General features: G+C 51.8%; 1 protein-coding gene across 11 annotated transcripts in view; it reads right to left on the bottom strand.

The window, feature by feature from the left end:
* LOC106590754 (centrosomal protein of 192 kDa) overlaps nucleotides 1-15,477 on the bottom strand; it is a 97,306-nt gene that overhangs the window by 30,910 nt on the left and 50,919 nt on the right. For 10 of the 11 annotated variants that reach the window (XM_082972291.1, XM_082972294.1, XM_082972299.1 and 7 more), the window contains 5 exons: nucleotides 9,819-9,937; nucleotides 8,294-8,497; nucleotides 7,185-7,275; nucleotides 4,378-4,557; nucleotides 2,195-2,455 (listed from right to left, as the gene is read on the bottom strand). In XM_082972291.1, coding sequence (XP_082828417.1) covers nucleotides 2,195-2,455; nucleotides 4,378-4,557; nucleotides 7,185-7,275; nucleotides 8,294-8,497; nucleotides 9,819-9,937 — 855 coding nt within the window. The remainder of the gene's footprint in view (nucleotides 1-2,194; nucleotides 2,456-4,377; nucleotides 4,558-7,184; nucleotides 7,276-8,293; nucleotides 8,498-9,818; nucleotides 9,938-15,477) is intronic. The other variant, XM_082972300.1, reaches the window with a different exon arrangement.

Genomic DNA, 15,477 nt, shown 5'->3' with positions numbered 1-15,477 from the left:
AGGCAGTCCAGTCCAGGTGTGAGTCAGGCAGTCCAGTCCAGGTGTGAGTCAGGCAGTCCAGTCCAGGTGTGAGTCAGGCAGTCCAGTCCAGGTGTGAGTCAGGCAGTCCAGTCCAGGTGTGAGTCAGGCAGTCCAGTCCAGGTGTGAGTCAGGCAGTCCAGTCCAGGTGTGAGTCAGGCAGTCCAGTCCAGGTGTTAGTCAGGCAGTCCAGTCCAGGTGTTAGTCAGGCAGTCCAGTCCAGGTGTTAGTCAGGCAGTCCAGTCCAGGTGTTAGTCAGGCAGTCCAGTCCAGGTGTTAGTCAGGCAGTCCAGTCCAGGTGTTAGTCAGGCAGTCCAGTCCAGGTGTGAGTCAGGCAGTCCAGGTGTGAGTCAGGCAGTCCAGGTGTGAGTCAGGCAGTCCAGGTGTGAGTCAGGCAGTCCAGGTGTGAGTCAGGCAGTCCAGGTGTGAGTCAGGCAGTCCAGGTGTGAGTCAGGCAGTCCAGGTGTGAGTAGGTCAGGCAGTCCAGGTGTGCGTCAGGCAGTCCAGGTGTGAGTCAGGCAGTCCAGGTGTGCGTCAGGCAGTCCAGGTGTGAGTCAGGCAGTCCAGGTGTGAGTCAGGCAGTCCAGTCCAGGTGTGAGTCAGGCAGTCCAGTCCAGGTGTGAGTCAGGCAGTCCAGTCCAGGTGTGAGTCAGGCAGTCCAGTCCAGGTGTGAGTCAGGCAGTCCAGTCCAGGTGTGAGTCAGGCAGTCCAGTCCAGGTGTGAGTCAGGCAGTCCAGTCCAGGTGTGAGTCAGGCAGTCCAGTCCAGGTGTGAGTCAGGCAGTCCAGTCCAGGTGTGAGTCAGGCAGTCCAGTCCAGGTGTGAGTCAGGCAGTCCAGTCCAGGTGTGAGTCAGGCAGTCCAGTCCAGGTGTTAGTCAGGCAGTCCAGTCCAGGTGTTAGTCAGGCAGTCCAGTCCAGGTGTTAGTCAGGCAGTCCAGTCCAGGTGTTAGTCAGGCAGTCCAGTCCGGTGTTAGTCAGGCAGTCCAGTCCAGGTGTTAGTCAGGCAGTCCAGTCCAGGTGTTAGTCAGGCAGTCCAGTCCAGGTGTTAGTCAGGCAGTCCAGTCCAGGTGTTAGTCAGGCAGTCCAGTCCAGGTGTTAGTCAGGCAGTCCAGTCCAGGTGTTAGTCAGGCAGTCCAGTCCAGGTGTTAGTCAGGCAGTCCAGTCCGGGTGTTAGTCAGGTAGTCCAGTCCGGGTGTTAGTCAGGTAGTCCAGTCCGGGTGTTAGTCAGGTAGTCCAGTCCGGGTGTTAGTCAGGTAGTCCAGTCCAGGTGTTAGTCAGGTAGTCCAGTCCAGGTGTTAGTCAGGTAGTCCAGTCCAGGTGTTAGTCAGGCAGTCCAGTCCAGGTGTTAGTCAGGTAGTCCAGTCCGGGTGTTAGTCAGGTAGTCCAGTCCGGGTGTTAGTCAGGTAGTCCAGTCCGGGTGTTAGTCAGGTAGTCCAGTCCAGGTGTTAGTCAGGTAGTCCAGTCCAGGTGTTAGTCAGGTAGTCCAGTCCAGGTGTTAGTCAGGTAGTCCAGTCCAGGTGTTAGTCAGGTAGTCCAGTCCGGGTGTTAGTCAGGTAGTCCAGTCCGGGTGTTAGTCAGGTAGTCCAGTCCGGGTGTTAGTCAGGTAGTCCAGTCCAGGTGTTAGTCAGGCAGTCCAGTCCGGGTGTTAGTCAGGTAGTCCAGTCCGGGTGTTAGTCAGGTAGTCCAGTCCAGGTGTTAGTCAGGTAGTCCAGTCCAGGTGTTAGTCAGGTAGTCCAGTCCGGGTGTTAGTCAGGTAGTCCAGTCCAGGTGTTAGTCAGGTAGTCCAGTCCGGGTGTTAGTCAGGTAGTCCAGTCCGGGTGTTAGTCAGGTAGTCCAGTCCGGGTGTTAGTCAGGTAGTCCAGTCCAGGTGTTAGTCAGGTAGTCCAGTCCAGGTGTTAGTCAGGTAGTCCAGTCCGGGTGTTAGTCAGGTAGTCCAGTCCAGGTGTTAGTCAGGTAGTCCAGTCCAGGTGTTAGTCAGGTAGTCCAGTCCAGGTGTTAGTCAGGTAGTCCAGTCCGGGTGTTAGTCAGGTAGTCCAGTCCAGGTGTTAGACAGGCAGTCCAGTCCAGGTGTTAGTCAGGTAGTCCAGTCCAGGTGTTAGTCAGGTCTCTGACAGGGAGTCCAGTTCAAACCAGAAGCTCCTTTCTGACCGCATGCAGAAACAAGTCACGTGACCTACCTCCTGTGTCCTCTCCTTCAGGACGAACTGAGACGGAGAGAGGCTGATGCCAGAGGAGTCCATGACAGAGCGTGTGTGTAGGTCAGAGTAGGAAACAGCCTTAATGAAGGCAGCCCTGGACCCAGTGTTTCTCACACACACACACAGCTTAGAGACGTGGCCTGCTGCCACACCCATTAGCATAGCCACGTAGCCGTCTGAACGCTTCCTGTGGTCTTCCAGAACAATGTTACTGGTCCCTCCGTAGCCTGATAGGGGGATCTGGGGGGAGAGAGAGGGAGGGGGAGGGAGAGAGGGAGAGAGGGAGAGAGAGAGAGGGAGAGAGGGAGGGTAGAGAGAGAGAGAGAGAGGGAGGGTAGAGAGAGAGAGAGGGAGGGTAGAGAGAGAGAGAGAGAGAGGAGAGAGGGAGAGAGAGAGGAGAGAGAGGGTAGAGAGAGGGGTAGAGAGAGGGTAGAGAGAGGGTAGAGAGAGGGTAGAGAGAGAGGGTAGAGAGAGGGTAGAGAGAGGGTAGAGAGAGGGTAGAGAGAGGTAGAGAGAGAGAGAGGGAGGGTAGAGAGAGAGAGAGAGAGAGAGGGAGGGTAGAGAGAGAGAGAGAGGGAGAGAGAGGGTAGAGAGAGGGTAGAGAGAGAGAGAGAGGGAGAGAGAGAGGGAGGGTAGAGAGAGAGAGAGAGGAGGGTAGCGAGAGAGAGAGAGGAGGGTAGCGAGAGAGAGAGAGGAGGTAGCGAGAGGGTAGAGAGAGAGAGGGTAGAGAGAGAAAGGGGGAGGGTAGAGAGAGAGAGAGGGAGAGAGAGGAGGGTGAGAGAGAGAGAGAGAGAGAGAGAGAGAGAGAGGGAGAGAGAGGGAGAGAGGAGAGGGAGAGGGAGAGAGAGGGAGGGTAGAGAGTATATTTCCCTTTATTAAGATGTGAGGCATATAGCCAGAGCTACATAAACCCATACATCGCCAAAGACCCATACATCTCCACAGACTCATAACCCATACATCACCACAGACTCATTGTGAAGTCTGAAAACATCTGACAAACTTTTAAAAAAGTGTAATGTCCCTTTAAGGGAAAAACCAGTCTGGTCACTTCAATAAGTCACTAGATCCTGGGGACCCATAGATGTTCACGTTTCTGTTGTTGGCCGTTGCTCGACACACCTGACTCAAATAACCACGGCATCATCAAGCCTTTGATTCGTGGAATCAGGAGTGTAGTGCTAGGGCAACAACTACGGCCCGGGGCAACAACTACGGCCCGGGGCAACAACTACGGCCCAGGATGAAGGAACGTTGGTCTGCAGGATGGTTAGGGTAGAGGGCGCCTCACAGTGAACCAGGACGGTTAGGGCCTCACAGTGAACCAGGACGGTTAGGGCCTCACAGTGAACCAGGACGGTTAGGGCCTCACAGTGAACCAGGACGGTTAGGGCCTCACAGTGAACCAGGACGGTTAGGGCCTCACAGTGAACCAGGACGGTTAGGGCCTCACAGTGAACCAGGACGGTTAGGGCCTCACAGTGAACCAGGACGGTTAGGGCCTCACAGTGAACCAGGACGGTTAGGGTAGAGAGGGGCCTCACAGTGAACCAGGATGGTTAGGGTAGAGAGGGGCCTCACAGTGAACCAGGACGGTTAGGGCCTCACAGTGAACCAGGACGGTTAGGGTAGAGAGGGGCCTCACAGTGAACCAGGACGGTTAGGGCCTCACAGTGAACCAGGACGGTTAGGGCCTCACAGTGAACCAGGACGGTTAGGGCCTCACAGTGAACCAGGACGGTTAGGGTAGAGAGGGGCCTCACAGTGAACCAGGATGGTTAGGGTAGAGAGGGCCTCACAGTGAACCAGGACGGTTAGGGTAGAGAGGGGCCTCACAGTGAACCAGGACGGTTAGGGTAGAGAGGGCCTCACAGTGAACCAGGACGGTTAGGGTAGAGAGGGGCCTCACAGTGAACCAGGACGGTTAGGGCCTCACAGTGAACCAGGACGGTTAGGGCCTCACAGTGAACCAGGACGGTTAGGGCCTCACAGTGAACCAGGACGGTTAGGGCCTCACAGTGAACCAGGACGGTTAGGGCCTCACAGTGAACCAGGACGGTTAGGGCCTCACAGTGAACCAGGACGGTTAGGGCCTCACAGTGAACCAGGACGGTTAGGGCCTCACAGTGAACCAGGACGGTTCGGGTAGAGAGGGGCCTCACAGTGAACTTGATGCCAGGCTGTGAGGGTCGTACTCCAGACTGTTTGATCTCCAGCTTGGACAGGGCGCAGGCCACCCGGGTTGGGGCAAACAGCAGGTGGACAACAACATCCTCCCTGGGCCGGATGGACAGCTCTCTGTGTCTGGTCAACCTCTCCTCCTGTCCAAAGCTACTCTGGAGCTGGGAGAGGGAGAGAGCGAGAGACAAGGGGAGAGAGACAGAGAGAGAGAGACAAGGGGAGAGAGAGAGAGACAAGGGGAGAGAGACAGAGGGAGAGACAAGGGGAGAGAGACAGAGGGAGAGACAAGGGGAGAGAGACAAGGGGAGGAGAGCGAGAGACAAGGGGAGAGAGAGCGAGAGGGAGGAGAGACAAGGGGAGAGAGAGAGAGGGAGAGACAAGGGGAGAGAGAGAGAGGGAGAGACAAGGGGAGAGGGAGAGAGGGAGAGACAAGGGGAGAGAGAGAGAGGGAGAGACAAGGAGAGAGAGAGAGAGGGAGAGACAAGGGGAGAGAGAGAGAGGGAGAGGACAAGGGGGAGTCAAGGGGAGAGAGAGAGGGAGGGAGAGACCACAGAGAGACAGGAGAGAGAGAGAAGGGGAGCCAGGAGTTAATGAGACATGACTGTAATAATAAATTGTGATTGATATCTGAAGAGTAGCTGGACAGGTTGAGGAGCAGTCTAGAGTAGCTGGACAGGTTGAGGAGCAGTCTAGAGTAGCTGGACAGGTTGAGGAGCAGTCTAGAGTAGCTGGACAGGTTAAGGAGCAGTCTAGAGTAGCTGGACAGGTTAAGGAGCAGTCGAGAGTAGCTGGACAGGTTAAGGAGTAGTCGAGAGTAGCTGGACAGGTTAAAGAGCAGTCTAGAGTAGCTGGACAGGTTAAAGAGCAGTCGAGTAGCTGGACAGGTTAAGGAGCAGTCTAGAGTAGCTGGACAAGTTAAAGAGCAGTCTAGAGTAGCTGGACAGGTTAAGGAGCAGTCTAGAGTAGCTGGACAGGTTAAGGAGCAGTCGAGTAGCTGGACAGGTTAAGGAGCAGTCGAGTAGCTGGACAGGTTAAAGAGCAGTCGAGTAGCTGGACAGGTTAAAGAGCAGTCTAGAGTAGCTGGACAGGTTAAGGAGCAGTCTAGAGTAGCTGGACAGGTTAAGGAGCAGTCTAGAGTAGCTGGACAGGTTAAGGAGCAGTCTAGAGTAGCTGGACAGGTTAAGGAGCAGTCTAGAGTAGCTGGACAGGTTGAGGAGCAGTCTAGAGTAGCTGGACAGGTTAAGGAGCAGTCTAGAGTAGCTGGACAGGTTAAGGAGCAGTCTAGAGTAGCTGGACAGGTTAAGGAGCAGTCTAGAGTAGCTGGACAAGTTAAAGAGCAGTCTAGAGTAGCTGGACAGGTTGAGGAGCAGTCTAGAGTAGCTGGACAGGTTAAGGAGCAGTCTAGAGTAGCTGGACAGGTTAAAGAGCAGTCTAGAGTAGCTGGACAGGTTAAGGAGCAGTCTAGAGTAGCTGGACAGGATAAAGAGCAGTCTAGAGTAGCTGGCCAGGTTAAGGAGCAGTCTTGAGTAGCTGGACAAGTTAAAGAGCAGTCTAGAGTAGCTGGACAGGTTAAGGAGCAGTCTAGAGTTGCTGGCCTGGTTAAGGAGCAGTCTAGAGTTGCTGGCCTGGTTGAGGAGCAGTCTAGAGTAGCTGGACAGGTTAAGGAGCAGTCTAGAGTAGCTGGACAAGTTAAAGAGCAGTCTAGAGTAGCTGGACAGGTTAAGGAGCAGTCTAGAGTTGCTGGCCTGGTTGAGGAGCAGTCTAGAGTAGCTGGACAGGTTAAGGAGCAGTCTAGAGTAGCTGGACAGGTTAAGGAGCAGTCTAGAGTAGCTGGACAGGTTAAGGAGCAGTCTTGAGTAGCTGGACAAGTTAAAGAGCAGTCTAGAGTAGCTGGACAGGTTAAGGAGCAGTCTAGAGTAGCTGGACAAGTTAGAGCAGTCTAGAGTAGCTGGACAGGTTAAAGAACAGTCTAGAGTAGCTGGACAGGTTAAGGAGCAGTCTAGAGTAGCTGGACAGGTTAAAGAGCAGTCTAGAGTAGCTGGACAGCTTAAAGAGCAGTCTAGAGTAGCTGGACAGGTTAAGGAGCAGTCTAGAGTAGCTGGACAGGTTAAGGAGCAGTCTAGAGTAGCTGGACAGGTTAAGGAGCAGTCTAGAGTAGCTGGACAAGTTAAAGAGCAGTCTAGAGTAGCTGGCCAGGTTAAAGAGCAGTCTAGAGTAGCTGGACAGGTTGAGGAGCAGTCTAGAGTAGCTGGACAGGTTGAGGAGCAGTCTAGAGTAGCTGGACAGGTTAAGGAGCAGTCTAGAGTAGCTGGACAGGTTAAAGAGCAGTCTAGAGTAGCTGGACAGGTTAAGGAGCAGTCTAGAGTAGCTGGCCAGGTTGAGGAGCAGTCTAGAGTAGCTGGACAGGTTAAGGAGCAGTCTAGAGTAGCTGGACAGGTTAAGGAGCAGTCTAGAGTAGCTGGACAGGTTAAAGAGCAGTCTAGAGTAGCTGGACAGGTTAAGGAGCAGTCTAGAGTAGCTGGCCAGGTTGAGGAGCAGTCTAGAGTAGCTGGACAGGTTAAGGAGCAGTCTAGAGTAGCTGGACAGGTTAAGGAGCAGTCTAGAGTAGCTGGACAGGTTAAGGAGCAGTCTAGAGTAGCTGGACAGGTTAAAGAGCAGTCTAGAGTAGCTGGACAGGTTAAGGAGCAGTCTAGAGTAGCTGGACAGGTTAAAGAGCAGTCTAGAGTAGCTGGACAGGTTAAGGAGCAGTCTAGAGTAGCTGGACAGGTTAAGGAGTTTTGGTTGTTACCTGGAAACAGCTGTGATCTTGTCCTCTGATCAGCAGACGCAGGTGGTGTGTTGTGTTGGGGGAGTTGTTACGAAGAACCAGCTTCTGTTGTCTGTACAGGTAGAGGAGGACATTCAGAGCTCTAACAGCTACACAAAGTCCTCCACGGCTCCACCACCTCCACGGCTACACCACCTCCACCACCTCCACGGCTCCACCACCTCCACCGGCTACACCACCTCCACCGGCTACACCACCTCCACGGCTATACCACCTCCCGGCTACACCACCTCCACGGCTACACCACCTCCACGGCTCACCACCTCCACGGCTACACCACCTCCACGGCTACACCACGGCTCACCACGCTACACAGCTACACCACAGCTACACCACAGCTACACCACCTTCACAGCTACACCACCTTCACAGCTACACCACCTCCACAGCTACACCACCTCCACAGCTACACCACCTCCACAGCTACACCACCTTCACAGCTACACCACCTCCACAGCTACACCACCTCCACAGCTACACCACCTCCACAGCTACACCACCTCCACAGCTACACCACCTCCACAGCTACACCACCTCCACAGCTACACCACCTCCACAGCTACACCACCTCCACAGCTACACCACCTCCACAGCTACACCACCTCCACAGCTACACCACCTCCACAGCTACACCACCTCCCGCTCACCACCCCGCTACACCACCTTCACAGCTACACCACCTTCACAGCTACACCACCTTCACAGCTACACCACCTTCACAGCTACACCACCTTCACAGCTACACCACCTCCACAGCTACACCAATCACCCTCTTCAACAGCTTTGTATCCATGTTCAAAACACAAGATTTAAAAAACATATTTAACCAGGCAAGACAGTTCAGAACAAATTCTTATTTACAATTACGGCCAAACCCGGACGACGCTGGGCCAATTGTGCGTCGCCCTGTGGCACTCCCAATCACGGCCGGATATGATACAGCCCGGAGTCGAACCAGGGACCGTAGTGACGCCTCTTGCAGTGCCTTCGACCGCTGCGCCACTAGGTAGCAACTACATACGGGTGAATCATTATGACCAACACGGAAGAGTGTAGAAAATGTTCCTTACACAGCCCTGCCCAGCGTGACCCCTCCCCAGGCCACCAACTGCTTGTTTGAGAGGATGGGAGGCACCTCACTGGGGGGCAGCAAGCCCAGGGCAGAGGCAGGACCGGGTACGGCAGCAGGGTTACCCCTCTCCTCTGGTACCACCTGTCCCTTCAGCACCACCTCGTACTGGGGACCAGACGGCAGCACCAGGATGGTCAGGACACTGGAGAGGACAAACACAGGAAGAAAAAAAAAAAACCCTCAGAACAGGAAGTAGCATGAAAACACAAAAGGGACACAGAACGAAAACACAGGGAAAAGTCTTGAGCTGCCGGAACAAGAATCCAAGAGCATCCGATCGATTACACTCTGAAGTACAACACTGAGTAATGTACAAGGCTTTCTACGAGGCCAGAACACTGAGTAATGTAGAAGGCTTTCCACAAGGCCAGAACACTGAGTAATGTAGAAGGATTTCCACAAGGCCAGAACACTGAGTAATGTAGAAGGCTTTCCACGAGGCCAGAACACTGAGTAATGTAGAAGGCTTTCCACAAGGCCAGAACACTGAGTAATGTAGAAGGCTTTCCACAAGGCCAGAACACTGAGTAATGTAGAAGGCTTTCCACAAGGCCAGAACACTGAGTAATGTAGAAGGCTTTCCACAAGGCCAGAACACTGAGTAATGTACAAGGCTTTCCACAAGGCCAGAACACTGAGTAATGTAGAAGGCTTTCCACAAGGCCAGAACACTGAGTAATGTACAAGGCTTTCCACAAGGCCAGAACACTGAGTAATGTAGAAGGCTTTCCACAAGGCCAGAACACTGAGTAATGTAGAAGGCTTTCCACAAGGCCAGAACACTGAGTAATGTAGAAGGCTTTCCACAAGGCCAGAACACTGAGTAATGTAGAAGGCTTTCCACAAGGCCAGAACACTGAGTAATGTAGAAGGATTTCCACAAGGCCAGAACACTGAGTAATGTAGAAGGCTTTCCACAAGGCCAGAACACTGAGTAATGTAGAAGGATTTCCACAAGGCCAGAACACTGAGTAATGTAGAAGGCTTTCCACAAGGCCAGAACACTGAGTAATGTAGAAGGCTTTCCACAAGGCCAGAACACTGAGTAATGTAGAAGGATTTCCACAAGGCCAGAACACTGAGTAATGTAGAAGGATTTCCACAAGGCCAGAACACTGAGTAATGTACAAGGCTTTCCACAAGGCCAGAACACTGAGTAATGTAGAAGGATTTCCACAAGGCCAGAACACTGAGTAATGTAGAAGGCTTTCCACAAGGCCAGAACACTGAGTAATGTAGAAGGCTTTCCACAAGGCCAGAACACTGAGTAATGTAGAAGGCTTTCCACAAGGCCAGAACACTGAGTAATGTAGAAGGCTTTCCACAAGGCCAGAACACTGAGTAATGTAGAAGGCTTTCCACAAGGCCAGAACACTGAGTAATGTAGAAGGATTTCCACAAGGCCAGATGGTCAGAACACTGAAGTGTGTAAATTTTAAATAAATAAAATAAATGAAAAGTACCTCTCTCGGTCCTTCCTGCCGCCCTGAGAGGTGAACGAGACCACAATGCCTTGCTCCTCCCCGGCACGCAGACACAGCTCCTCAGGACTCACAGAGAAACAGTCATCACCACCGCTGTTCTGAAGACGAGAACCACCAGGAGGTCAATCAACACCACCCAGCAGGTCATATCAACACCACCCAGCACCACCCAGGAGGTCATATCAACACCACCCAGCACCACCCAGGGGGCCGTATCAACACCACCCAGCAGGTCATATCAACACCACCCAGCACCACCCAGGAAGCCATATAAACACCACCCAGCAGGTCATATCAACACCACCCAGCACCACCCAGGAAGCCATATAAACACCACCCAGCAGGTCATATCAACACCACCCAGCACCACCCAGGAGGTCATATCAACACCACCCAGCACCACCCAGGAAGCCATATAAACACCACCCAGCAGGTCATATCAACACCACCCAGCACCACCCAGGAAGCCATATAAACACCACCCAGCAGGTCATATCAACACCACCCAGCACCACCCAGGAGGTCATATCAACACCACCCAGCACCACCCAGGGGGTCATATCAACACCACCCAGCACCACCCAGGGGGCCGTATCAACACCACCCAGCACCACCCAGGAGGTCATATCAGCACCACCCAGCACCCCCCAGCAGGTCATATCAGCACCACCCAGCAGGTCATATCAACACCACCCAGCACCACCCAGGAGGTCATATCAACACCACCCAGCACCACCCAGGAGGCCATATCAACACCACCCAGCACCACCCAGGAGGTCATATCAGTCAGCACCACCCAGGAGGCCATAGTCAGTCAGCACCACCCAGGAGGCCATAGTCAGTCAGCACCACCCAGGAGGCCATAGTCAGTCAGCACCACCCAGGAGGCCATAGTCAGTCAGCACCACCCAGGAGGCCATAGTCAGTCAGCACCACCCAGGAGGCCATAGTCAGTCAGCACCACCCAGGAGGCCATAGTCAGTCAGCACCACCCAGGAGGCCATAGTCAGTCAGCACCACCCAGGAGGCCATAGTCAGTCAGCACCACCCAGGAGGCCATAGTCAGTCAGCACCACCCAGGAGGCCATAGTCCGTCAGCACCACCCAGGAGGCCATAGTCCGTCAGCACCACCCAGGAGGCCATAGTCAGTCAGCACCACCCAGGAGGCCATAGTCAGTCAGCACCACCCAGGAGGCCATAGTCAGTCAGCACCACCCAGGAGGCCATAGTCAGTCAGCACCACCCAGGAGGCCATAGTCAGTCAGCACCGCCCAGGAGGCCATAGTCAGTCAGCACCACCCAGGAGGCCATAGTCAGTCAGCACCACCCAGGAGGCCATAGTCAGTCAGCACCACCCAGGAGGCTATAGTCAGTCAGCACCACCCAGGAGGCCATAGTCCGTCAGCACCACCCAGGAGGCCATAGTCCGTCAGCACCACCCAGGAGGCCATAGTTCTGTTCTGTCCTTGAGGAAAAGACATGCTGAGGACCACAATGCCAACACATCCCCCAGGCTTATTAAACCACATTGCCAACACATCCCCCAGGCTTATTATAAACACAATGCCAACACATCCCCCAGGCTTATTAAACCACAATGCCAACACATCCCCCAGGCTTATTAAACCACAATGCCAACACATCCCCCAGGCTTATTAAACCACAATGCCAACACATCCCCCAGGCTTATTAAACCACATTGCCAACACATCCCCCAGGCTTATTATAAACACAATGCCAACACATCCCCCAGGCTTATTAAACCACAATGCCAACACATCCCCCAGGCTTATTATAAACACAATGCCAACACATCCCCCAGGCTTATTATAAACACAATGCCAACACATCCCACAGGCTTATTATAAACCACAAGGCCAACACATCCCACAGGCTTATTATAAACCACAAGGCCAACACATCCCCCAGGCTTATTAAACCACAATGCCAACACATCCCCCAGGCTTATTAAACCACAATGCCAACACATCCCCCAGGCTTATTAAAGCCCAATGCCAACACATCCCCCAGGCTTATTATAACCACAATGCCAACACATCCCCCAGGCTTATTATAAACACAATGCCAACACATCCCCCAGGCTTATTATAAACACAATGCCAACACATCCCCCAGGCTTATTATAAACACAATGCCAACCCATCCCCCAGGCTTATTATAAACACAATGCCAACACATCCCCCAGGCTTATTATAAACACAATGCCAACACATCCCCCAGGCTTATTATAAACACAATGCCAACACATCCCCCAGGCTTATTATAAACACAATGCCAACACATCCCACAGGCTTATTATAAACCACAATGCCAACACATCCCCCAGGCTTATTATAAACCACAATGCCAACACATCCCCCAGGATTATTATAAACCCCAATGCCAACACATCCCCCAGGCTTATTAAACCCCAATGCCAACACATCCCCCAGGCTTATTATAAACACAATGCCAACACATCCCCCAGGCTTATTATAAACACAATGCCAACACATCCCCCAGGCTTATTATAAACCCCAATGCCAACACATCCCCCAGGCTTATTATAAACACAATGCCAACACATCCCCCAGGCTTATTATAAACACAATGCCAACACATCCCCCAGGCTTATTATAAACACAATGCCAACACATCCCCCAGGCTTATTATAACCACAATGCCAAAACAACCCCCAGGCTTATTATAAACACAAAGCCAACACAACCCCCAGGCTTATTAAACCACAATGCCAACACATCCCCCCAGGCTTATTAAACCACAATGCCAACACATCCCCCAGGCTTATTATTAACACAATGCCAACACATACCCCAGGCTTATTATAAACAAAATGCCAACACATCCCCCAGGCTTATTATAAACACAATGCCAACACATCCCCCAGGCTTATTAAACCACAATGCCAACACATCCCCACGGCTTATTATAAACACAATGCCAACACATCCCCACGGCTTATTAAACCACAATGCCAACACATCCCCACGGCTTATTAAACCACAATGCCAACACATCCCCCAGGCTTATTATAAACACAATGCCAACACATCCCCCAGGCTTATTAAACCACAATGCCAACACATCCCCCAGGCTTATTAAACCACAATGCCAACACATCCCCCAGGCTTATTATAAACACAATGCCAACACATCCCCCAGGCTTATTATAAACACAATGCCAACACATCCCCCAGGCTTATTATAAACACAATGCCAACACATCCCCCAGGCTTATTAAACCCCAATGCCAACACATCCCCCAGGCTTATTAAACCCCAATGCCAACACATCCCCCAGGCTTATTAAACCACAATGCCAACACATCCCCCAGGCTTATTAAACCACAATGCCAACCCATCCCCCAGGCTTATTAAACCCCAATGCCAACCCATCCCCCAGGCTTATTATAAACACAATGCCAACACATCCCCCAGGCTTATTAAACCCCAATGCCAACACATCCCCCAGGCTTATTAAACCCCAATGCCAACACATCCCCCAGGCTTATTAAACCCCAATGCCAACACATCCCCCAGGCTTATTAAACCACAATGCCAACACATCCCCCAGGCTTATTAAACCACAATGCCAACACATCCCCCAGGCTTATTAAACCACAATGCCAACACATCCCCAGGCTTATTAAACCCCAATGCCAACACATCCCCAGGCTTATTAAACCCCAATTCCAACACATCCCCCAGGCTTATTAAACCACAATGCCAACACATCCCCCAGGCTTATTAAACCACAATGCCAACACATCCCCCAGGCTTATTAAACCACATTGCCAACACATCCCCCAGGCTTATTATAAACACAATGCCAACACATCCCCCAGGCTTATTAAACCACAATGCCAACACATCCCCCAGGCTTATTATAACCACAATGCCAACACATCCCCCAGGCTTATTATAACCACAATGCCAACACATCCCCCAGGCTTATTATAACCACAATGCCAACACATCCCCCAGGCTTATTATAAACACAATGCCAACACATCCCCCAGGCTTATTATAAACACAATGCCAACACATCCCCCAGGCTTATTATAAACACAATGCCACCACATCCCCCAGGCTTATTATAAACACAATGCCACCACATCCCCCAGGCTTATTATAAACACAATGCCAACACAACCCCAAGGCTTATTAAACCACAATGCCAACACATCCCCCAGGCTTATTATAAACACAATGCCACCACATCCCCCAGGGCTTATTATAAACACAATGCCAACACATCCCCCAGGCTTATTAAACCACATTGCCAACACATCCCCCAGGCTTATTATAAACACAATGCCAACACATCCCCCAGGCTTATTAAACCACAATGCCAACACATCCCCCAGGCTTATTATAACCACAATGCCAACACATCCCCCAGGCTTATTATAACCACAATGCCAACACATCCCCCAGGCTTATTATAACCACAATGCCAACACATCCCCCAGGCTTATTATAAACACAATGCCAACACATCCCCCAGGCTTATTATAAACACAATGCCAACACATCCCCCAGGCTTATTATAAACACAATGCCACCACATCCCCCAGGCTTATTATAAACACAATGCCACCACATCCCCCAGGCTTATTATAAACACAATGCCAACACAACCCCAAGGCTTATTAAACCACAATGCCAACACATCCCCCAGGCTTATTATAAACACAATGCCACCACATCCCCCAGGGCTTATTATAAACACAATGCCAACACATCCCCCAGGCTTATTATAAACACAATGCCAACACATCCCCCAGGGTTATTAAACCACAATGCCAACACATCCCCCAGGGTTATTATAAACACAATGCCACCACATCCCCCAGGCTTATTATAAACACAATGCCACCACATCCCCCAGGCTTATTATAAACACAATGCCACCACATCCCCCAGGCTTATTATAAACACAATGCCAACACAACCCCAAGGCTTATTAAACCACAATGCCAACACATCCCCCAGGCTTATTAAACCCCAATGCCAACCCATCCCCCAGGCTTATTAAACCCCAATGCCAACCCATCCCCCAGGCTTATTAAACCACAATGCCACCACATCCCCCAGGCTTATTATAAACACAATGCCAACACATCCCCCAGGCTTATTATAAACACAATGCCAACACAACCCCAAGGCTTATTAAACCACAATGCCAACACATCCCCCAGGCTTATTATAAACACAATGCCAACACATCCCCCAGGCTTATTATAAACACAATGCCAACACATCCCCCAGGGTTATTAAACCACAATGCCAACACATCCCCCAGGGTTATTATAAACACAATGCCACCACATCCCCCAGGCTTATTATAAACACAATGCCACCACATCCCCCAGGCTTATTATAAACACAATGCCACCACATCCCCCAGGCTTATTATAAACACAATGCCAACCCATCCCCCAGGCTTATTAAACCCCAATGCCAACCCATCCCCCAGGCTTATTAAACCCCAATGCCAACCCATCCCCCAGGCTTATTAAACCCCAATGCCAACCCATCCCCCAGGCTTATTAAACCCCAATGCCAACCCATCCCCCAGGCTTATTAAACCCCAATGCCAACACATCCCCCAGGG

The sequence above is a fragment of the Salmo salar genome, unplaced genomic scaffold (genome assembly GCF_965601325.2).
Source record: "Salmo salar unplaced genomic scaffold, fSalSal1 ptg000635l, whole genome shotgun sequence".
Lineage (NCBI taxonomy): Eukaryota > Metazoa > Chordata > Actinopteri > Salmoniformes > Salmonidae > Salmo > Salmo salar.
Note: the sequence above shows the minus strand (reverse complement) of the source record. Positions and strands in the feature narration are given on the sequence as shown.